The sequence below is a fragment of the Vidua chalybeata genome, chromosome 8 (genome assembly GCF_026979565.1).
Source record: "Vidua chalybeata isolate OUT-0048 chromosome 8, bVidCha1 merged haplotype, whole genome shotgun sequence".
NCBI classification, from domain to species: domain Eukaryota; kingdom Metazoa; phylum Chordata; class Aves; order Passeriformes; family Viduidae; genus Vidua; species Vidua chalybeata.
The window spans coordinates 14,662,381-14,687,263 of NC_071537.1; the positions used below are offsets into that span (position 1 = coordinate 14,662,381).

Here is a 24,883-nt window from a genome sequence, read left to right on the forward strand (position 1 = left end):
GAATAAAATTTATTTTCTTTCACTAACAGTTAACTACTTTCATCTGGTACCACAAAGCTTTCTCTTTTCATATCCTGCACAAATTCAAGGAAGCCTAGTGCAAGTAGATATAACAGTGCAGGGTGATGTGAACTGAAATTACAATGGCTAGATTTTGATTTTGATAGTGTTCAAATAATCTTGATTTGAGTTTCTTTAAAAGGTTACTCTATTAAAAGAAAAAGGTGGAAAATTGGATCCTCCCAAATAACTTTTTTTTTTTAATGTAATCTAATCTAAAAAGATGATCCTGTGTAGCTAGTGGGCTTATGAAGCTATTTACCATCAGAGTAAAACAAGGGCAAGTTGTCTAATGTTGTTTGCATTAATAAATGAATGGGTTGGGGACAGCAGGAATCTGTCTTATCCTACCTGTCACAGCACTGAGGAAGTCTCTGGATACTAGTAAGGGAGACCATGTGTGTCATAGTTGCAGTGCATTTGTGATTTATATGTTTAAATATTCACTAATCCTATTTTATTATAAGCACCCCATGTATTATAAATATTTCCTGTCTTCAGACCAATTTAGATACTCAGAAATCATTCATTTTGGTAAGAAGGAACAAAAAGTAAAAAGACAGGCAAAGGACAAGCTTTTCTTGCTGATTTACTTCCAGACTTTAAGTCCTTGTAAGTGGAATGACAAGGAGCATTTATTTTAATTCCCGTTGAGAGCCCTGTGAGCACTAACTTCCATTTGCTTCTCTGGCTTCCACAGTGTAGTTTTTTCCCTTCCCCTTTCTAAAAGAAATTTCTGGTAACCAGCAGAACACCAGGCTGCCTTGGGACATTACACAGACAGGAACTTCACAAAGTTGCTGCCTGAATCTTAAATGTGCTAGGGCTGTTTGGGCCTCTCTGAGCTGTTCCTGGGTAATCCTGTGAAGAAATTCTTATGAACAGGAGCATCAGATGTCTCCAGGTTGCATAATCACCCTGCAGAATTTTGGTAATTCACAGCAAAGCACTATGCAGGTGTAAGCATGTTTTTGGTATACACATGTTGTACACAAGGCCACTATTTTAAAATAACATAAACACAAATTTATTAAAATGATGTGAGTTAAGACAAAACCTGATTGTTCAGGTTATGTAGATTAAGGGGAAAAAGCCTTTATTTTTCTATGGATCCTGTCTTTCAAATGATCACAGAAAACATAAAAGAGAGTAGAAAGGCTTAATTACTGTTCTTGATGGTTTTAGTCTCGCTTTTGTAACTACTTCAAGAACACTGAGGAAAAATATGGAAGTTTTAAAACTTATTCCTCCCATTTTATTTCACTTACTCTTAAATTGAGGGCAGGATTAATTTTAAATTTTACTCTTTAATCGATTCTTAAGTAGTGTAGGGAAATGCACCTATGAACTTCTGTAGAAGCTTATTAAATGCTAAAAGCTCAGTAGGCTTAAGGGAAATTCTTGCATATGCTGGATGTTGTGTTCCATGTTGGGGAACAGGCTGAAATAACCCAGGAGGACAACCTTGTGCTGTTTTATGCTCTGCATTTCAGTGCAACTGTGCTGAAGCAGAGGGTGCCCAACACAGACCTTTGCCAGCCCAGCCCCTGCCCTTCAACCTCAGAGTCTTTGAAGACATTTCTCAGGCTATTGGGATATCAGCAAAATCACCACTGACTTGATTTTCAGTACTTCAGTAAAAATGTCCATTATACAAGAGAAGAAATAATACATTGAAGTAGTCCCCTTTAAAAGTGGTAGTTTCTTTTGGTTTTGTGTGGGTTTTTTTAATAATGAAAATAAACCTAAGACAATTGGCTTCCAAACACATTCCTAATGCTTAAACCATTCTCTGAAATGTACAAGTACTTAGGCTGAGGGGGAAATGGACATTAGATGAAGAGATTATTAAAAAATGTATGATTATTTAAGGTCAGTTGTTATTGTAGCAAGACTTAGCCATATAACCATCAGAAAGTTTTATCAGTTATGACAATATTTGAAGTTATTCATGATCAGTATTCACAGCCAACCATAAGTTTACTTAGGTATCCAATAATTATAAATGTCAAACAAAACTATTTTCTATCTAGCCATGGCCTGATAAGGAAATGCTGTTTACTTACTCCATTCAAAGAAGTTTGGATCACTTGACTTACTTTAGATCCTACTTTTCTGTACCAGACTGAAAGCCTGGACAGGAGAATCAACCCGTTGGGTGAAACTTGGTCCCAATATTGACGGCAGTAACATGCCTTTGAAGATCTGATTGAAATGTGAAAGACCTTTACAGAGGACAAACTGAGAAATGCAGAAAAGCTGTAATGCTGTGACTCAGTCCAGCACTTCCAGCTGAGATGAGCTTATCTGACAGCCTTGCAGTGGCAATGTACTTGTTTCTGAAACGGAGACTACAAGAAAGCTGTTCTCTTGACTGACATGTTCCTGTGTAATGACTTTTTCAAATGTTCTCTAAAGCTTGCAGATCAGGCCGCAGCTAAAAAATGTTTTCTTAATTTATTTTTTTCTGGCTCCTGACTTCCTGCAAACGATAATACTGATTTTTTTTTTCCTGTTTGCGTTGTGTATTGTGGTATTTCACAGGGAGGGTTGGTTTGTGGTTTGCTGTCAGTTTTGTGGGGGGAAGTTGTGTTTATTTATTTGTTTGTTTTGTTTTGTTTAAGAATATTGCACATTTCCACAACTCTTCATAAGACTTGTCTTTCCATGGGTATGGAAATATGGATGGAGTTCGCTAACATTCACAGGCATTTATACTGTGGTACCCTTTGGACTGACATAATGAAAGGATTTTCTGAAACCATCTGATACCTCGTGCATGGTCTATGCTGAAAAAACAAGCAAGAGGGTGACCCTCCTAAAGAGCTTTAATACAGCTGTGCATCTTCAGAAAAAGGTAGCTAGGAGGTTTTTTCCTGTAGTAGAAGAAAACATTGACTACTACTATTTTGTTTTACTTAAAAAGGAGGATTAGATCAATTTGGCAGCCATGCTAAGTATTTTCTGTGTGTTGTGGTAACAACTTAAAAAAATTCAGGCTGTAAAATATCATTAAAATTGGGATTAATCAGGATTAACACACATTGGGGGGTGGGGAATGCATTATTAAGGCTCCTTGTCACCTGCACAGATTTCAGGGCTTTGTTTCACATGAAAATAAATACCTCATGGATTCCTGTAAGTTTCAATAAATACATTATTATTGATCCAATATAGACATCCTTTTTCAAAAACAACATTGAAAATAAGTTTATATTTATCAAAGCAGTACATCCTTGGGTTATTTTGGGTTTGTTTTTAATTTGCTTGTCCCCTGACCCTCTTGCTTATTTCCTCTGGCAATAGCTATTCCTAGACTATAAATGTGCTTCGAACACAGAGGAATTCTGCTGTTAACTATGATTTCAGAAGTGTAAATCTATGATAATAAATAGCCTAAAGTCAAGAAAGACTAGCTGTTAAGCTTTTTTTCTCATGGCCAGTAGTAATAGCAGTTTGATATAATATATACAAACTAGAGGAATATTTTTTTTGGTAAATATTCTTTTTTGATTTTCCTGTTTCCTAGTGACACAGTTGGAAGCAGGAAACTCTTTCTGAGTTTTGAGCTGCAGTAGTCCAAAGGATATCCTTGTCTCTCTCCACCTCTATAAATAAAGTGGGAGAACTTTTACCCTGGCTCTAAAATCAGTATGTGTAGCTTTTAGGCTGTTTACAAGGAGAATCAGAGTTGTTCATAACTAATTGATTTATTTGCAACTAATGAGAATTGAAGTATTAAACATCAATGCTATTTTCTTAGGCTTCTGACAAATATTAGGTCCCTCCCCAAACACACAAAATCAGAGTCTGGACATCTAATTGTTTACTTCAGTTATATAATTCTAACTGCAATGGAAGCATCACAAGACTATCAGTTTTTGATTTAAATGAGAAATCTTATATTATAGTTGAACAATTTTTGAACCTCTATTTTTCCTCTTCCTCTTGATAAATTCTCCAGAATATATAATATTTAATGTCACTCAATATTTTTTTGATAGAATGAACTGAAATAGCATTTGCCTACCTTGTTATGCAGTGTTATGCACAGCATTTGCCTACCTTGTTAAGCACATCTTTACAATACTCTAATTTTGGCGTAAGCTTTCAGGGTTTGGTTTTTTTTTTTTTTGTATTATGGGGTTTTTCCTTTTCTTTTTTTCTTTTTCCTTTTTTTTTTTTTTGTTTTGTTTTGTTCTGTTTGTTTGTTTGTTTTTGTTTTCCTCCGAGGTTTGCTTCTATAAAATCTGCTTAATCAAAGTTACTGGAAATGTGTGGCTTCAAGGAGGAGCAGTATCAGCTTGTGTGTAGCTGCTTGAATATCAGGTTCCTGACTCCTGCAGGAAAATGTTGGAATGTTCAGAACAGGAATCATAAGAATGAGAACAGGATGTGAAACTTACTGCAAAACCTCAAGAAGTTTAATCCCTTTATCATCTTGAGGATATAGGTATTTTTTCCAATTGATAACAAATATGTCTGCAGTTATGAGCTAAGCAAATTCTCATGGAGACAAGATGCAGACTATATAGAAATGGCAGTAATTACCTTTAAGATGATTTTAGTAAAGACTGCAGTAGATTTCCACTACCAAAAATCCATATCCAATTTGGATATCTATTTTTCTGAATGGCTATCCATATTTTATTTCTATTTTGGACACAATTCGGGAAACTCTTAGAATTTCTCTTATGCAGAAGACCAGGCTTTCACAACATCAGTGAAGTCCCTGATTACTAATAAGTGATTACTTGTTATGGCTTATTATCAATTTTGGCAAGATTTAGTGGGTGAAAGCCTGGCTATGCAAGTTCAGTGGAAATACTGTCACTAATTTAAATTACACCATAACTTAGAAATATTTTATTTGCCGGGGTGATTTAAATACTCAGTAGTAATTCTGGGTTATGAATTGGGATTGTAAATTATGATGGTATAGCCAGGAGACAAAAGCAGAGCTTTACTCATCTGTGAACAAGGAATCAGGAGGCTGCACTGAGCCTCACTGCTTTTCCAGCTGCACATGGTTCAGTACATCCATCCAGTGCATTTGGGACAGGGACTGGGAACAGTAGCATCAGCAGATGAAGATGTCTGATTTTTGCAGTTTCTCTGGAAATTGAAAGCTTTTCTGTTACCTCAACATAGCAGCAGCTCCCAAGCACAGTGGAACTGAGGTTACCATGGGCTGGAAACGTCTGCAGTCAGATTTTCCATCACTCTTCCCATTGAGGTGCGACTGTCATTTTCAGTCAGCATGGGCAGGTCTCTGGCTCCATCAGCACAGTGTAACTGCTGTGCCTGGAGGGAATGAGGCACGAGGTGCAGTGGCACCTGTTGAGATAGGATGGAGGAACACACCTTTGAATCACAGACCTCACTTAGGCCATGGACTTTGAGTTCCCTACCTTCAAGGAAGGTTGATTTCACTTCTGTCATCAAGATAGAGCTGGAGATAGAGGAGGGATCAGAAATTCCACTTGCAGCCTGTTGAATGAAGACATCTAACACAGAGAGCAGAAAAAGATCAAAGAAATAAATTAATATATTCACAAGGAATTTATGTCACAGACCAGCAGTCATCCTAACCAAACAAAAATTGGGCAATGAAAGAACATGTGATCACCCTGTTTTTAACTGTTCCCTCCCTGTTTTCTGTTTCCCAGACACATCAGGAACCATGCAAAAACTTCCATTCCTTACTTCTTTGGACACCTTCACTGCCCCAGACAGACACATACACTCACTAATCATTATTTTTTACCAAGGTCTGAGAATATTTTTATGTCCTCTTTGTCTCGGAAGAATATGATTAATCTGTAAAGAGAAGATGCATTTTAGTAGCCTCTTTTTATCAGAACTGTACTGATTCACCATCTGACAGGCTGTCCCTAAATATCCTAGTTGTATGTCTGTTTTTCCTTCACCTGGTACTTTTAACTATGGAGATATTTTACCTCATTGTGACAATGAAAGGCAGAAGAAGGAAGAGCTGGGAACCCTCACAGGAATGGAGGATGAGGGTTAGCTATATCCTTAGTCCTTTTAAAAGTTTTTTTTTCCCTTTCCCCCAAAGATGAGAGAGTTCTCTGTTTTTAGTTTCAGAGTATGTTATGTTATGTGATGCTGCTCCTATCCTGCTTGGCAAAAACTGCACCCAACGGTTTGGGGTTCCTTGTGCCAGGCACATGTACTAAGAATGGCTTTGCCTAAGGAGACTTAATTTCCAACAAAGGCAAATAGAATGAAGGAAAACTGTGACATATAGTGCCTTTTCAAACTAGGAAACTGATTCAGCCAAATCAGTTTTTGAGTCAGCTTCTTTCTAACATTGGTCAATGCTGTTGGCTGAGAAAGTAGAACACTCCAGAAAAGAAGGTACATGAGGTATCAAAAAAAGAACTTCTTCTGGTATGTACACCTAGAATTGGAGATAATACTGCAGGAGGGTTAGAAGCACCTTTAATTAATGTGTTTTTATCCTTTTTCCTAGCATCTTGCCTAAGAGATTTAGGCAATGCTGCTAAAGTGATGGACTTCATGCAGTAAAATGCATGGTGCCAAGAAGGTTCACTGAACATGGCTTTGTACCCCCAAAACAAAAAAGATTGATCTGTGTAATGGAGCACAAAAGCCAGCTGATCAGAAAGACTGGAAAATGTTTTGGTTTAACTTTTCTGTGGTATTTTATCCCTATTTTACCCCTTTGCACTCGGTCTGTATTCAAATGCTTTAACCTGTGCAAAAAAACCCCAAACCAAAACAGACAAAAACACAAATGGCAAAAAGCAAACAAACTCAAAAAGCTTAAAGTTGTTAAAGCAATTAATTTTGGATGCAGAAGGCTTTTCATAGGCCTGTGGAAACAAAACCCACCTTTCACTGAATAGTCCAGCTATTTGTTTACGTGGGAAATGAAGATGGCCTCTCGCATTGCGGCTGTGTTGCTGGGAAGAAAGAGCTAAGTTTGGCTGAGCTAAAGGCAGAGGAGCAATTCAGTTGTTATTTCTGCACCCTCAGCTGAAGGCAGAGCCTGGGAATGGGGAGATTTATCTTAAAGAGGGCTGGGAGATCACACTTGCTTTGTTTCCAGACTGTTGAATATAAAACTATTCTGAAAATATGTATACAACCTCGTTCTAGTCCTTTTTCTTGTTGCAGCAGAAGCAGCTATATCCCAAGCAAAAACAATGTTTCATCCTGTCAGATTTGGGTGGAAAGGGGAGGGGAGGATAAAACATGAAAACAATTAAAATGTTTATTTTTAATAGTGTCTGGCAGTAGTCAGAGGTTTTAAAACTATAAATAAACAAAGGTCACAGTTAAGGATGAGAAACATATGCCATACACATGTTTTTTAGAATTTAGATAAAGAAAATAATGACTAGTATTATGTAGATGGCTCTTCACCAGAGTCTCATTGAAACTGCCATTGCAATATAGAATCAGAAGAATGTAAAATCTGGGGGTCTGTTCCTTGAGTTACCTCTGTTCTGATGGATTTAATGTCATCTACCCCCTTTTTTTGTTTTGGGGACAGGACTGGCTGTGCCTGGAGAAGATGCGTACCTGGTGGGGCCAGGTTTTGCACCAACCTGCAGCTGCTTTTAAAACAAGTGCAGGACCTAAAAATCCACTTGTGTGCAGAAAGTGGGAAGTTATGTTCAGTGACAGACAAATGCTGAAGCTCTGGCCGAGAGGACAAGCCCCAGTTCCTGGTATTTGGTAGAAGATAAGGGCAACTTGAGTACCAGCCCAGGGCAGGTGGCTAATCCAGCCATGGTGTGTGGTCAGCAGCCCTGCCCTGCTGCAGGACTGAGTGCAGGAATACGGCTCCAATTATCAGAGCTATTTATGTGCACTTGCTTTTGGCAGTCCTGCTTTGGAATGCTGCTTGTAAAAGGTTTCATACTTTTCTCTTAAGCTTCTTAAAGGGCCATTATGCATTCACAAACATCCATATCCATCTGGTAAGGAATGTCTCCCAACTCAGTTAACACTGATCATACACACCAACCGATGCCATTCTGGAGTGTGATTCAGTATTCCAACTGTGCTTCCATATTAATAGGAAAGACTGGGAAAACAGTACATATTACAAGAAAAGCATAAAGAATAATAGTTTTAAAAGGATTTTAAAAATAATTCTTTCCACAATAGGCTTTTTGGACATTGGCATTTCTGAGTTTTAAGGAAGCAGCTACGTTCTCTGCTTTTAGGCCTGATACCATAAGATTCAGAAGTAGGTGGGGCCCTGTAAAAGCACTAATATTTTCTTGAATCATTTCTGCTATGCTTAACAACAAGTAAGATTTGCAAATACATATACTTTTTATTTTGCATTCCTGTAATTCTACTGCTTTAAACTGTTTTCTTTATTGACATTTGCTGCTGTTGCTGTATATGGTACTTTAGTAGATGACATACATGGGTATGATGTCTTAGAAAACATGATGGCCACTAAGAATGCATAGGAAGTATAAAAGCAAAGTCCAGAATTACAGGCAAATCTAAAGACATTAGAAACAGAGGGAAGAAGGCATCTACCTGGGAGAAGAGAAGATCAGTTTCTAAAACACTTTTAAGTTAGAGGAAGATACGAGCTCTCCAAAGGATTTTTAAGGAAACAATACATAATAATAAATGACACAACAATTTCAAGTGGTTTGAAGTGGGAAATTAAATTAAAGTGGGAATAAGGGAACAGAAAATAATAGATGCAACTTTCTGCTTGTAAGGCAACAGGGACAGAAATTTGTTTTTACAGAAGGAATTCAGGAAAAAGATGGAAGTGTGTTAAGAGTTTATCTGAACTGCAGGATTATTGATATTAGCAGAATGTAGCACAGCTGTTAGTGATAATTGAATTTGCTGGCTCTCCATGTTAGTATTTCTACCAATAGACTTTCTATCTTGGCCACAAAATATGACTTCACTTAAATCCTCTACAAAATTAGTTCAAGCCACTCTATAGTTTATTTTTTAAGTCAGTGTTCATGTATGAAAAAAAATTCTCATTTAGTATTTGATTTTTTTTCCCTGTAAAGACAGGGAATTGGCCATTTAAATACAAGGGAATTAGAATCACTAGCTATTCATGGAACCTTCTCTATCAGGCTACTGGCATTCCAGTTGGATTCCGTGTAAGTGAGTGACAGGGATGAAATGTAGCAGGCAAAGCAACATTTTTCTATTTAAAGCATTTATTGTATAATGAGATTCTTATTTTAATCATTGTCTTTCAGATTATAAATCACTATTTTCCTTTTTTGCTACAAGGGAATAAACTCCCAAGCAATGAAATATGGGTTAGGTTATGATGTCTTTTTAATTCAGTGCCTGAATGATAGCACATAACCCGTCAGCTTGCTGGAAATCCTTGCCATTAAGTTGATTAATAAGGGAAATAATAAAGCAATAACTACTTTTATTTTGCACCATCCATATATTGTCACAAGATGGGAGAGTCATGCAGAAAAATGCATTGATAAACTGGTTTAACCTCGTTGCAGCATCAGTAAGATTGCTGGGGGGCTGCCACACCTGACTCATAAAGGAGAGAGCAGGGCTTGATCTGCCTGGAGAAGAGGAGGCAAAGGGAGGATCTTAATGCTGTCTTCAACTATCTCATGGGTAGCTGGACAGCAGATGGCAAAGATAAACTTTTTTTTCAGAGGTACTTTCTTTTTCAGCAAAAGAAGAAGAGGGAATAGATACAATCTGCAGCAAGGGAAATTATTCTAAGAGCAAAGGAAAAAACAGTCCTTTGCAGCAAGGATGACCAAACTAAAGGGAAATCCTCTTCAGTGTAGTGATTCAAAATACCTCTGGACAAGCCCTGGGCAACCAAATGTACCTTTGAAGCTGTTTTAATTTGGAACTTGGACCAGGTGATGCCCAGAGCTTCTGTCAGACAGAAATCACCCTGGCATTATCTGACCACATTACAACCCTAAACTCCATTAATGACTACTGTAAAGTGTATTTAAAGTCCATTAATGAAGTCACAGAATCATACAATCATAGAAGGGTTATGGTTGGAAGGGATTTTAAAGATCATTCAGTTCTAACCCCTCTGTCATGGGCACAAGAATATATTGCTTTTGCTGTTTATATCTGACACTTGCCATCTTCTAACTTTAGAATATCCACTTACCATTTTGTCTCACCTGCAGTGAAGAGAGTGACTAATCTGACACCTCTAGAAGCACAAAGGAGATCATCATAATTCAGGAAGGTGTGGAAAAGACTCATTTGACCTTCTTAATGCAAGGAGATGACAGAGAGAAAAAATATTTTTCTATGATAGGGAAGTAAAACTTGAAATATCTCTCCACCTGAAAAATAGTCTGTTCTCAGGGTGCTACATTTTTTTTTCCTCTCCCTTTTTCTCTGATGTAAGGCATGCTGGTAAATCAGTCAGAATTCTCATATGTCTTAGGAAAGAAAAACACTGAGAAGCACTGGCATGTGTACATGAACATCCAAAAATATATCCTCCCAGTGTATCTTGGAACCACGTGTGTGAGAAAGAGGGTGGCTCTCCTGAAAGCCCTGCATTCCTGCAGGAATAGATGCCTGGCTCTGTGGGACAGAAGGCAGCTGCCATCCCTTCTGCACTTTCTGCTCTGACTTCTGCAGGACAACATTTCAATTTTCAGTGCAGTTTTGCAGTCTGAACCTTGCCCCCTGTGAGACCTCAGAAGGTACAAAGTTTAAAAAAAAACTACTTCTCCTTTGGCTGACCATTCAGAAGTGTTGTTATTCTGCTACTGCACAAGTAAATAAAATAGCATGAAGAGATGAAGGCTAGAACTTTAAAAGATATGTGACATCAACAGTATTTCTGAATAATTTCAATATGTTCTCTGAAGCAGCAGAGGCAACAGCTGGAGTTGTATTTAGTGGTCATCAGAAATTTACACTGACATATACTCCCTTGTAGGTATGATTTTTCTGGTGGAAGGGGACTTTGTATTATTTGGCAATAACCCTGGAGTATTCATTGGAGGAAAACTTGGCTCAGCATTGAGAAATATCAAACACTTGAGTTTTTTCCCTTCAAATATAATTTATTTCCCTGTTGATATTTTTGTGATAATTATTCCACTCCCCACTGATAGCTTATTATTATTTGCTTGTGATTTCAGAGCAATAGTCTTAGTCTCTATCAGAATTTTACATTGATCTCTGCTAAGAGCAAATAAAGCCACATTTTTTATAAGAGGTCTCTAACTTCAAGGACTTCCTTACTTCAATGAATAGTTCAATGAAGTCTTCTGGAAATTTGGTGCCCTGTGAGGACTGAAGTGCTCAAACCCCTTTTGATTTTAGATATGATATAGAAATGTGAATAGGCTGAAGAAATGTAACAGTAGGGAAGCAATGCAATGATATTTGAAGGTTTCTTACAGTATAATTTCTTAATATAAAACCAATACAGAGGTGTTTCTGATTGTGCTGATGCAGAATAGCAGATATGGAAATCCTGTTTTGTCAGTTCTTTCTAACACAGCATTGTTCCTCCAGTATATGATTCCCTGCTCCAATTACTCCAGTCCTGAATAACTCAGTTTCCACATTTCCTTAAAAGATTACTCAGACTGTTAAATAACACCAGGATGGTTTTGCTGAGAGTCTGTTTCTGCACTCAGTTTATCCAGTTTTATCTTAGTGATTGGTAGCAAACCTGAACAACTTTACTTCTGTTGCTTATTCTCTGTGTTTTGATATCACCAGTGCCTTACATGAGCCTTTTTATGGACCAGGATTATCTCACCTCTGATACTGATGTATTATTAGTTCATCATGTGTGAAGGTAAAAATTCTTGTGTCCTTTCTACATGAATGCATATTTTTATCCCTTCTTCTGTCTTTCCTCTATCACCTTTCAAATAATATCTTTTTATAGGATTCCAAACATCCCAGTGGAAACACGCTCTGGATTGTTTTTCTCTCAGTTACTTTACCTATCTTTTTTCTACATCAAATAATTTCTAGGTTTGTTTTTTTTAATCATTCTACTGCAAAGACGCACAGACACTTGTGCTATGCTAATGTGATGAGTAGCATGAGATACAGTCATGATGGAATAAAAGTGATGGGATACTGAGGTGATGGAGGAAATGGAGTAAATGATGCATTGTTTTACTACTTTCAGTAAAGAGTCAATGTTCAAGGAATTAGAGGGCTGATAGAATGCCAACTTCTGGATAAGAAATGAAACAAAAGCCATGAACAAAACCTGTTAGTGGTTATTCAAGTTTCCATGGCTCTGTTCCAATACCAACATGCAATTTTGAAATCCTGACAAAATTCAAATTCACTTATTTACATTCTGCCTCCCCATATTTCCTATTATTGTATAACACATTCTTGTTACTTAATTGCTGTGTAATGTCCTGTGATGCTAAACAGGTGCTGCTGCTGTTTTGTGCTTGGGAACATGATCTAAATGAAATGTAACCCTGTAGTTCAGTGAATCACCTGTATCTCTAACCTTTGATTCCTTTTTATGTTGTTCATATTCATTCAGGCTAATATTATTTTAGCATTATATTCCTAAATTAATTTACATTCCCTTTTAACACTTACACATTCAGCCACAGGATAAAATTTGTCTCAAGTATTGTAATAAGGTCCTGGTGTGTGGATACACAGACAGACCTACTAAAAAAGCTTCAAGCTTTTGATGCTTAGAAATAAAAATATAAAGAAAATAGACATTTTTAGTAATTTTCTTACTTCCGTGATCTAAGAAAATGTATCCCTCAGTTCTACAATTTAATAAAATAACAAAAGCAAGAATTTATCTGTAAATAAATGTCAAAATTAGAATTTTTTTCATGTTTCAAGTGAATCTCTGGTCTTGTTTCTGTCAGCCAGAAACTTCATGTAATTAGAACTTGGCATTTTAGGACTTCTCAAGTGTTTCTTAAGATCCTGTGTTTGGCTTTGTGTGAAAAAGTAGACCAGTACATATCCCATTTTGATTTCTGACCAAACCAAGAGAGAAAACTTTAAGGAGAGATATCCTAAAGTGTGTCCTTTCAATATACGTGGGCAATAACTTTGAGCTAGATTTAGAAAGATTTAGGAGAAATTAAAAGGTGTAAGTTTAAATATTAGAAAAATTTCTCTGTTCTGTTTAACAGCACAGACACCTAAATTCTCCAAGTATCTTTGACTTCCCAATAGACTCATAATTTTCTCTTTGCACACACCAACCCCCAGCTAAGGAGCTCATGACCTGTCCCATGCTATCTGCTGTGTCAGTGTCCAAAGGGCCACACAGCTTGTCTAAAACTGACACTTTGGATCCCAGACACAGTGCAATGTTTCAAATCAAAGTGCCACAAGTTTCTTTCTTCCTTTCTTACAAGGGAATCCAGGATTGTAGTGCTGTCCTAAGACATGGGGAATTTAGTTGTTTGCATAATGAGTGGGTGGAAGTTGTATCTTTCACAGTCTGTGAAAATGACTTGCTACTGCCAGTATTAAATGTTCTGCTGTGCCGGCTGGTGACAACTGAAGCAGCATTGAGCTCTCTAGGTGCTCAGGTCCTTTTTTAATTGACAGGGGAATTGTTCAGACTGTGAGATTTCAGGGCAGGAACTATCATCTGTGCTTTTAAATAATCTAAAATTTTGGCGTTCTTGATATTTGTAGATGTCAGTGAGGAAAAGTGAAGATGGCTGAACTTTTTGCTTAATGTGTAATAAAGCAAGAAAAAAGATGTGTTAGGAAGTGGAGGGGAGTTTCCTCTTATTTTTTGCCTCTAATGTTTTGAATAATTTCTATTCTGCCTTTAGTCTAGAATTTGATAGATGGCTTCAATGTGAATGTAAACCTTCTTCTTCCCTAATTAAACAATATTAAAAAAAAAAACCTTTCAGCATCAGTGAGGTAGGAAAAAACGTTAAAATTCTGGTAGCATATGTTTAAGGGCTGAGTTTGACTGAAAAATTCCATTTCTTCTCAGCAAGGTTAACTCTGAACAAAATCTATGCTACCATCTTAATAAATGCGTATTCTTCACTTGCACTTTCAAAAACAGTGTGGATGAGACAGAATTTTTCAAAGCTAAAAGAGCATTTTCAAAATGAAATACATCGGGTTTCTTTATGGTAAATAACATCATGCAACCATAGCCATGTTGAGTGGTCTCATGAAATACAATCCATTTTGCTGCCTGCCAGTAAGCCTTACACAACTTTGCTTTTAAAAATAAAAGAGCAGAGGTTGTAATATTTATGATTTTCTTTAAATCAACAACTGTGCAGAAAAAGATTGTTCCTGAAAAATTTCCTATTAGCCTTGAATTTCACAAGGGCACTACCCCTTCTATCACTTATTAATACTACAGTGCCTAAAGGCTCCAATTAGGTATTAGAACACAGTGATAACAGGCACTGTAAATGTGCAAGACAAATCTTCCCTAAGGGCCTATAATAAAATATTATTTTATAAAACCCAAGTAATTTCTTAAAATAGCTTTATAGCTATGGCAGACTATTACTAACTTTGGCCTAGATCCTGCAATGAAGATGTGTGTTGTGAGTCTCCATCCAGTAAGTGAAGGCAAGGAACCTGCTCTTTCATTAAAGGGCCATTAAAAATGGAAGTTGCTGTTACAATGTGGATTTTTTTTTTTTTTTTTGTTCACTTCCAGCAAAAAAACCCTAACAGGGTAGCTTGGAGTTAGTGCTGAAAATCGACCCTAAAAGTTACTAGTCAGATCACAAAATACTACTGAGAGTGCTCCAAAGCCACCGAGTGCCATAAATGACAGAGAAATACAAGTACAAAAGAAACACACTCGTTGACCTGGATGATGAATTGTCTTTGACTACTGATCAAACCTTTGCTTTAGGCCATGTTCACAGCATTATCTGAGGTGTCTGAAGTCAGCTAACTGCATGGACCCTTCCCGATGGCAGTGGCTGGACTGTACTGTCTCTTGGTCTACACTGACCCTTGCCCAAGTCCTGAAGCTCCTTTCCCACAGCCATAGGTGCGAACAGCACTTAGCACACGTGCTTCTCAAGAGCGGTAGCAAAGGTGGCTGTTTCCAGAACTAGATTCCCGACCCACACAATTTTTCCAGCTCCCGATTTCCTGCCCTGTGCCCGGGCTGGCCGCGTCTCTTCGGTCCGCGGCGCGTCCTTGTCGCATCTGTCCGGCGTCCCCCGAGCGCGGAGCCCCGCCGGGGGCTGGCGGCGCCGCGGGGCACCGAGCGCAGGTAGCGGCGTTCCGGGCGCTCCGGGGCTGCGGCTGCCGGACCCGGGGGGGGGCGCGGCCGGTGAGGGGCGGCGGGGGGGGGTGGCCGCTGAGCGCCGCGGGGTCCGCCCAGCGCCGCGGCCGCACGGGCTGCGGCAGGAAAGGAGCGGCGGCTCCTCGGAGAAAGGAGGAGGAGGAGGAAGGGGGGGGGTCCCTCGGAGCGGAGCCGGCCGCAGCGAGAGAGGCGGGGCGGGGTGGGCGCAGGAGGCGTGGAGGGGCCCGCGGAGCGGCGCGGACGGGCGCGTGCCATGCGCGGCGCGGCAGCCGGCGGCTCCCGCTCGCTGGCTCAGCATGCGCGGGCTGTGCCCCCGCCTCTGCCTGCTGGCCGCCGCGCTGGGGCTGTGCGGGGGCAGCAGGAACTGCCCCGACCTCATCGTGGACCGCTGCCTCTGCGCCGCCGAGCGCGCCAAGGGGCCCGGCCGCCCGGCCCTCCGCATCAAAGTGGTCTGCACCGGCGGAGACTTGGTGGAAACTTTGCAGCCCGCCGTGCTGCCCAACCGCACCGTGTCCCTGTGAGTACGGCCCGCGGGGCGGCGCGCACCTGGCGCGGGCGGGGGTGCCCCGGGGGAGAGGGGCTCGAGGGGACCCCGCGCCCGCCGCTCCGGAGCCCGCAGATCCGCTCCGTGCCCCTTGCAGACCTGAGCCTGCTTTTAAAAAGTCTCTGAGAGTTTGGGGGTGGTTTTTTATTTAGGTTTCTTTTTTTTTTTTTCGTGTTCAGTTGGGAAACTCCTGCTGGCGTTTGTGCCCAAGTGGGGGAGCTGGGCTTTCCCTGGTGTAAATTGCACGCTGCTGCGGGCGGCGGTTTGGGAAATGTCAGTGGGAGCAGAAGTGATGGAGCTCTCTGGTGTACCTCTCCGCCAGTAACGGGACGGGCTCGCACGGTCCGGGCAATAAATGAATGGTCTCGGTAATGCTGAATTGCCTCCTGGAGTGCTGTGTCATTATTTATGTCATTATCATGGTTTTCTCTTTCTCTCTCGTCTCCTCTAAATAAAGTTTGGAATTTGATGTCTCCTTTTTAAAGATGAGTTTCTGTACAACGATATGAAACTCCCGTTCAGAGCCGTCTGGTAATTTAAAATGATTCGGGGTATGGTGTTCGGTTTTTGGTTGTTTTGTAAACTAGGAATTAGGTTATGATACTGTGTTGCCTGTTGCACATAGCTAAAATTGAATAAATAGTATCTTATAATTAAGGCAGTAGAACTTTCTGTGATTGCATGCTCAAGTACAGCTGAAAGTAATGTCCCTGTAATGCACCCAAGCAGTAATAGCTCTGTGACATTTACCCTTTAGATCATGCACATATCAACAGATCTTTTACTGTTGAATTTAGTTCTGTTGACAGTTCCTGCTATGAACATCTCCACTGTTCAGTGCATTTTCTTTAAGTCAACACTTTCAGGAGGCAACTGGTAAAGATAGTAATTCATAACATCTGGGGAGCTTGTGCCTGTAAATGTACAGATGTGCTGTGTATGCTCCAATTCAGTTTCAGCTATAACTGTTGAGTGACTTGATGCTGATTATCTGTATGCTGATTATTTATTTAGGAAACTTCTGCTTCTATACAAGAGACAATAATTGCACTTCCTCCTAAATTTTAATGGGCTGGTTTAGAATATTACATTACTTACCAATGCAAGTTTTAACCTCAGTGATAAACTCACTGCTACTTCTGTAGTTTGTATAACTGGCTATGTAGTTAGAGAATTCATCAGAATTATAAAATGTCGACATCTTGGGGAGGCAGGAACTATTTTTTCCTCTTGGTTAAAGAGCTGTAGAAACTCTCACACTCAGCATGTCTGCAAAGGTTTTTCCTCTTAAACATTGATTCACAGTCTTATTTAGGTTTTTAAGAAACTTTTGTTGAGGTAAGTACCAGTCAATGAATCCAGCTGACCAAGAGATCAACAGAAGTATGTATTCACTGCAGTGAAAAGAAATTGAATTGGAAACAGAAGTGAGAAAAGATGAACGGGGAGGTGATGTGTTTGAAGTGGTAGGTGGGAGGATTTGCTCACTTATACATATGATTTAAAGGCACCAGTAGCAAACTTGATCCTATCACCCTAAACATTCATTTCAGGTAACATTTGCTCAAAACTCATTAGAGAGGTACTGTGCTAGTTTTTTTTAAACTTAATCACAAATACCTGTTGACCTGAGAGCTGATTAGTTGGCCCTAGCTGATATAAAATATACAGTTTTTGGAGTTTTTTTTGTATTTCATATGGACAAGTATAGTACTATGTATCACATAAATGTATCCCTTTTCCTCTTACAGTCTCATCTCATTTTTGAGAAGGATTTTTTTTTTCTTTTCCAGAAGTAAATTTAAAGCTAAATATTGAAGGTAAAAAGGAAAAAAAATTAAAATCTGTATCAGTAGTTGTCAGTAGGTGAAAATTTGATTGAATATGTCAAAGATTTTCCAGATGAAACTGTTTTTTATGAATTAAGTTACACCTATGGGATTTGGCCAGCTGTAGAAAATAATGATAATGAGCTCAAGTATTAGCGCTCTTAGATTTGTTTTTGTAGCTGAATAGGAGATGGAGGCAAAAGATAATATTCTGGTAGATGCTGCCTGCTTCCATTCAGTTTTATGGGCCCACAGAGAGAAAGAGAGCTTTAACATATGGAACATAACCTTTTGGATTGCTTTAACAATTAAGAAATATAGAGGTGAATAAAAGAATATACGTTCAGGTACAGTAATACTGTAATGAAACGATGTAATGAACATTTTGGGGGGTTTGGGGCAGATGATTCATTATATAGGGATGCTGTTTGCCTAGTGCTATGATCATTTGGAAGGCAAGATTAAAGCCAAACTCTGGTAACTGCTCTGTGGTGTTGCAAGAGAATTACCTCTGCTTTATCTCTTAAGCCATTCAGATATGGAACATCTCATTTACATGCTCAGTAATGGTACTTATCAGCAAATTTAGAAGTTATGATTTGGTAGCTTAATTGAAGCTTGAGTTTGGTGGCTTAGGTTCTTTCACCTAAGTGACTGTGGGTCTTGTCTGAGTTTGATAGTTTAGGCTCTATGGTATGTATGTACAGAACTATTGCCACTAGGAATACTTCTGACACAATCACACACAGTGACTACAAACTAGCGTGAAGTCACTGAAGAAATGCTTATTCTTGACAAGTTTGGACCAATTATTTTCAGCTTATGAGGTGGGGAAGTGTGCAGAGTTTCTTTGAAATCATATGAACACTAGAGCTATTCAGTACTGTCTGAATGCTCCTGATGATAAACAATCACACTAGAAGTAAAATCAAAATATAAATTGATAAAGCACCTATTCCCTCCTCTTTATTTTATATTAAAACCCAAATTAAACAAAAAAACCCTTGTTCTGGACTCTGTTTCACTGTCTTTATTTAGTATTTTACTGCTTTGGAAGCAGGATTCACGAGTTTGATGTGGATCAAAAATAAAAACTTAGCTGTAGCTTAACAAAGTATTTGCATGCATCTTGTTAAAAGCAATTCTAGTCCTTATGGATTTACAACATGCATCTCTTGCTTTGTATTTTGGGACAGGATGGAGAAAGGGAATTACCTTTTTTTTTTTTTTCCATGAAGAATACAGCTGTTGAATCACTAATTTATGGGATCTACTCTCACCATTTCACTCACAGTAGGCATTGAAGTGTAGACCCAACAAGAAGGAGTCATATCACTTCAGGATAATGTAGTTTTCTCATTTTAGACTCTGTGGTTGAATACTTGGGAATTCTTGTATGAAACCAATATTTTACTTTTTTTTTTTTTTAAATCAGCGTGATTGGGTTGTTAAAATGTAACTCTAGGGAATGAGACTATTTGCAATCTTCCGTCTCTTCTATGTTGACAGAAAAATTAGTTGTAAACTTTTTGACTGAGTTGCTGAAATTTGGGCTATGTGGAGAAGTTGTTTTGCTGCTTTTTACAATGTGAAACTTCTGCAGTTTGAAATTTTGGGAATTAGGAGATTGGATTCTCTACTGGACAGTATATTGCTGGGTTACTTTTTTCTTTCATGTCAAGTGGTGTTAAAAACTTCATGCTTTTAATTTTGGAAGTTCTCAGTTCAGTACATATCACTTGGTATCACTGAGCAGAATATACTTTGATAAATGCCATCAGTTTCTGATAGTAGCATCACTTTTTTTTTCCCTCTCTCAATTCAACAAAAAGTCTAAGATGTATAGCAATGGTTGATATTTTTACAAATTTTACCCACAGATACACCTATTGAAAGGTGTAATTTTAAATTGTCATAATAGAAATGAAGAAAAATTGAAGAAATTAACAAAATTTATGTTAGTGTATGGCTTATATCAATTGTATATCATATAGGATTCTTCATACTTTTTATGTCTAAGCCTTTCTTCTGACTTTAAATTGGAGGTTGTCTCAAATTTCTCAGATTCTCAATTTCAGAGTAAGGCTACATGACTCCAATGGTAATCCATAGCATGTATGAAGGGTGTTCATCTTCAAAGCACTTCACAAACATTAAATAGTCTTCTGAAAGCGGCATTGCGTCACTTTTCTCTGTCCCAAAATTACTTTTATGTCACATTCATTTATATGATGTCCACTGGAATTTTTTCAGAATTATATTACTGTGGTTTTTTCATGTCCAGTCTGGTCTTTTACATGCCTATATTCAGTTTAAGGTATATCAATATGGTTTATTTGACATAAGCATCTTGTTTTAAAAATAGATCACAAAAATGTTATGTCCCAAAGAGTTCAGCGTTTAAGCTAGCCAAAGCAAACAAAGAATTGGAGAAAGACTGAACAAAAAATATTATTCAGTAGTTTTATTTCCATGTCTTGAAACTCACATATTCTTCTTTATTGATTTGAGACCTAACATAGCATTGCTAATTTGTAAATAAGAGCATTATTAAAGAAGGCAGGGTGATTCTTGTTATAAAGGTTTTTGCAAACATTTTCACCTTGGTTAGCTTACTGTGTTCACTCAAAGTGGCAGGAAAAAAAGAAAAAGAAACAGGTTTTCTGCTTCATTATTTATATGTATATACATATTTATACATGCTTTCTCTGAAACTCTTAAATAAAGAAAAAGAAAAAAAACAGTGTATGGAAGAAACTCCTAACAGGGAAGCCTACATAAAATACACCAAAGACTTGGAAGGTCTGGGACAGATGGTTGAGGAGAGCAAAGTATGGAGAAGATAAAGGTTCTAGTGATGAAAACTCTTCAAATATTACTCAAATATAAGTCTAATCTTCCTTGTGAATACATTTAATATATTCATCTAGAGTGGCCATATCCTATTTTATTTTCTTTTTGGTTTTTCTGACAAGGATATACCTGCACCTGAAAAGTACTAGGAGTGTGACCGCTTCCAAATGATGATTTTTTTGGATGAAACGGATGCATTTGGCATCACACACCCAAGAGGAGTGTGAAAAAAATTCCACTATGGAAAATAAAACTCTTATAGCAAATAATGTTCAAAATACAATAAATGCTACTTTAATAGTTACCATATACCTTTTTAAAGGTATAGGAGTCATCCTGAAGTTTCTTTCTCTATTATTGAACTTTAAAGGCCATGAGTTAAAACAGTGCCATGTATCATCCTGGTGCTTTTAAATCCTCGAGTGTAACTTTTTTTGAGGAAAACAGTTTGTGTGAGAGAAGGGGATAAGAATATCTGAAAACAGATAAAATTATTTCACAATATCAAACAGTTCATTAATTTGGTAATTTAATGTAGAAATCAAGTCCTATTTTTGTTGCATACTAGGAAATTTGCAGTATTGTGATCTTTCACTTCGTTTCATTCCAGAGGTAAAAATAAACTGGTGAGGATAGCCAGGGGGAGAGCGATGCATGTGGGAAGGGAGTTTTATCATGTAAGTATATGATCTGATACCTATTGAGAAGTTCTAAATGAAGCTGAGGTTTTATGATATGGTATAATTTGTCAGTTGTGGGCTGTTGACCTTGTTTGCCTTAAACAGGAAAAGACTTAGTATATCTTGTTGACTCTCTTATCTTTTTTTGGACATGTTTGCCTGGTATTCATAAAATCTATTTAATTTTATTGATCTAAAGAGATATGCAACAGAAATTAGTTTCTGAAGTGTATGTATTTGCATCTTTTGCAGTGAGTTGGTGCCAGGGAGAAGGTGATTTGTGTATATGGAATCTGCCTTTATATGAAGCTGCATGAGTTGCTGGCCCTTGGGACCAACGTACTGTCATCCCTTAAAATGGATTGTTCTTAAAGATTTGAAAATGTGATGCCTTTTTTTTTTTTTGAAGTTTTCTTTTTTAGGTTTATTTTAGTTTTGTTTTAAGGCATTCTGGCACATTTCTCAAAGTATATTTTTCTTTCCTTGTCCCCTTCTAAAAATTCTGGCAGTATAATAAAATATGAGGAGAGGTGAAGAGTAGGGAGTCGTGAAGTGGTTAGGAGAGAGGTGAAAGTGGGAAGGTCCAGAAAGAAGGGGTCCAAACAGAGCTATTAAAAGGAAATTCCAAAGGTTTAGAATTTTATTTATGTTGTCCTTTTTCTGCATCCTCAGTGTTTTAAAATCACAAATATTTGAATTATAGGTGCTTTATAACAACAGAGTCATATTAACCCTGTGATGCTAGAAGCCCGTTTATTACTTTGCTCTTAAAACAGACCCAGAAATTTTCTGGGCAGAAATAGCCAAAGAAAAATGGTGTTTTTGTGAAAAGTTTCTCCCTATTTGAGATCCTCTGTCATCACAAATTTTGCCACTATTGGACTCAGCCGTGTTCCATCTTATCCATCTCTACTTTCCTCACTGATGTCTTTTGCCTTGGTTTTGTAATACAGAGCTGGCATAAATCTGAAAGTTAGAGGACAGAGTACCTTTACCAAGGCAGAACTTCTGCTCTAGCAGCCAATAGGAAACACATATTTGTGTATCTGCACCTTTCACCCTTTGTTCATGCACATCTGAGAGCCAGGGCTTTTGCCAGTTTGGTTTTCACTACTCAATAATATTGATGCATGTTTTCAAGAATTGCTCTTTATGCCATTTGACTTAGATTTTTGTGGGAAAACAGCCTATTAGTTCTAAACTTCCTCCCTTTCCATGTTTCTAATGGAATATCCAAACCCTCACATCAATAAAAGCATACAAACCATGAAAAGGTTGGGTATGTACTTATCCAGTCAACTGTAATTATTTTCTATCAGTTACAAGTTTGCTGTCTAGTTCTAGACTTGTCAAATATAATTTGGCTAAAACCTCTGTATTATCTATAATATTAACATTTTTTTCTCTAGTTTAGCAATTATGTAATACAAGGAACACAGTTTAGGCTTTGTTCTTATTCTTGTGGCAACATGCCATTCTTCACCCTTCTCTTAAAATCAGTTCCAACTGTGTTTTCATGCCTGGGACTGATTTGAGACTATTCTGAAGTTATGGTTAGTCATGAAAGCTCTGCTTTTGCAATTTCTATTACAGTCTTGCAGAGTTGTTGACAGTTTCTTTTCTGTACTTAGTTGGATATCATCTTATCTGAACAGCAGTTTGTCAAATGCATAAACCGTTCTGCCAATAACACCAGCACACAGGGATTTATGGGTGTTATGCTCACAGACCTGTAAGTCTTTGCAAAAACCTGAGATTGATTCCTGGATCATATAGAATCTGAATTTGCTGATAGCTGTGCATAAATAAGCAAATTCTTTTAAACTTGTATTTTAGCTTGCCTTTGCTCAGTGGCTATTCATCAAAACTCATGAGGCCTGTGTTTTCAGCATTTCTACTGTAGGCTTGGTACAACACACAATGAGGTTTAATGGATTTTTTATATTATTAAGGTATCATGATGGCTTTGAAGTAACCTGGTAAGTCAAGGTCTCTAAATTATGAACATTTATTATTCTCCTTGTTTACTGAAGAATTAATAGCAATCAAGATGATGTCTCTTCATAAACCTTTCTGTTCTGAGATTGCCTGTCCCAGAGAACTCATGTTTTATAATCAAAAGTATTAATTGTGAGGGTAAAAGTTTTTTGTGTACTGTGACTTGAGAAAAGAACAAACTGCATCATAGAATGGAAAATAAGGTTAGAACTAGTAATAACAAAATCAAGCCTGGAAAATGTGAAGAAAAACATAACGGAAGAATTGAACATAACATTATTGTATATTAGTAGTTCCCTGGCAACATTTGTGTTTATATTTTCATTAGAAATTAATGTGCATGGTACCAGTTTCTTTGAGAGAGGAGGGGTGGAAGGAGATCATAGTCTGTTGGTGAGCAATTTTATTACTGGATTAGTTCTTATAGAATTTTCACAGGAAGTATACTGAAGTGTCAGGTAAGATTTCTCTAATGGAATGTGCTGGCACAGTCTGGCACAACAGGACACCTACAAGCATTTAAGAGAGAGGGAGAAGCAAAACAGAAGTATGATCAATTCTGAGGAATAAAATTTGCCAGCACTCCTAACTCCTGTGAACTCCTCACTCATGAATTTTTATATATTAACATGTGTCCTCTCTGGGGAACTTTGCACTACTAAGAAAAATGCTTAGTTCTTTGTTTTCCATGGACCATCCTCTTTACTTTGTCCCATCTGTCGCATTCCCAGAATCTTTCAATTCTACACTTTCCTTTTTAACTCCTATTATTGTTGATACTTCCACCTGTTTTTTTCTTCTCATCTGCATCTTGTTTTTATTCACTGGTTATATGAATTGTAGACTGCCAGTGAATTTCTAAAAAAATAAAAAAACCCTCTCCCTCCTCATCAGCTCTGCTCTTGGTCCTCTGCTGTGCTGCACTTCTGTGCCAGTCTCTGCAATTTCTCTGCCCTGTGCTGCAGCCTCTGCTTTCAGCTCACAATCTCCACCACTTCTTTAATCTTGCGTGACTTCCCAGTTTCTTTTGCTTTTCTAAAGCCCTCTATTACATCTTCTCTCATCACCTTTGATCCTTGACTCATTTTACCCTTCTCTTCTGAACTCGTTGAGTGGAACTGAAATAAGCGAGGACATGGGTCCTTAGAGAGATCTGAATTAAGTCCTGGAGTTCAGCAGTGCCTGGAATTGGGGCCAGGCAGATGGAGTTGATTCTGTTAGACAACTTAGAAACAAGAAAAATCTTTTTATCTCTAACTCTCCTTCCTTAGATCTTATCATTAAAACTGCAGCTAGTGGAGTAGAGAGGTCTGAATGTGGTTTTGTCAAGCAGTGATTCTATATTGACCCACCAGACACGCCGCTGCTGATCAGAGGGAACAGCCACAATGATCAAAGTTGTTTTCCATCCTCAGCATTGCATATTGTTTAGAAGGGAGAAGTCTAATTTCCAGTTTTCTCTACACCTTGATAGCAACATTCAAACAGTATTGCAACTGCCCATGAAAAACTGTGAAATGTGTGTAACACAAATAATTATAGTGGTAAAGATGAAATCTTAATGTTTGCTGTTATTCTCCATGCAGTTCTTGAGCCACAAAACTCAAAGTTTACATTAGCAAATCTAAGCTTAAGGGCCTGT

At 38.1% G+C, this 24,883-nt stretch overlaps 1 protein-coding gene across 1 annotated transcript in view; it reads left to right on the forward strand.

Moving 5' to 3' along the window:
• The first annotated feature begins 15,633 nt into the window (after positions 1–15,633).
• LOC128791410 (adhesion G protein-coupled receptor A3-like) overlaps positions 15,634–24,883 on the forward strand; it is a 255,560-nt gene continuing 246,310 nt past the window's right edge. Inside the window, exon 1 of the mRNA XM_053949060.1 lies at positions 15,634–15,854. Within this exon, the coding sequence (XP_053805035.1) occupies positions 15,634–15,854 (221 nt within the window). The remainder of the gene's footprint in view (positions 15,855–24,883) is intronic.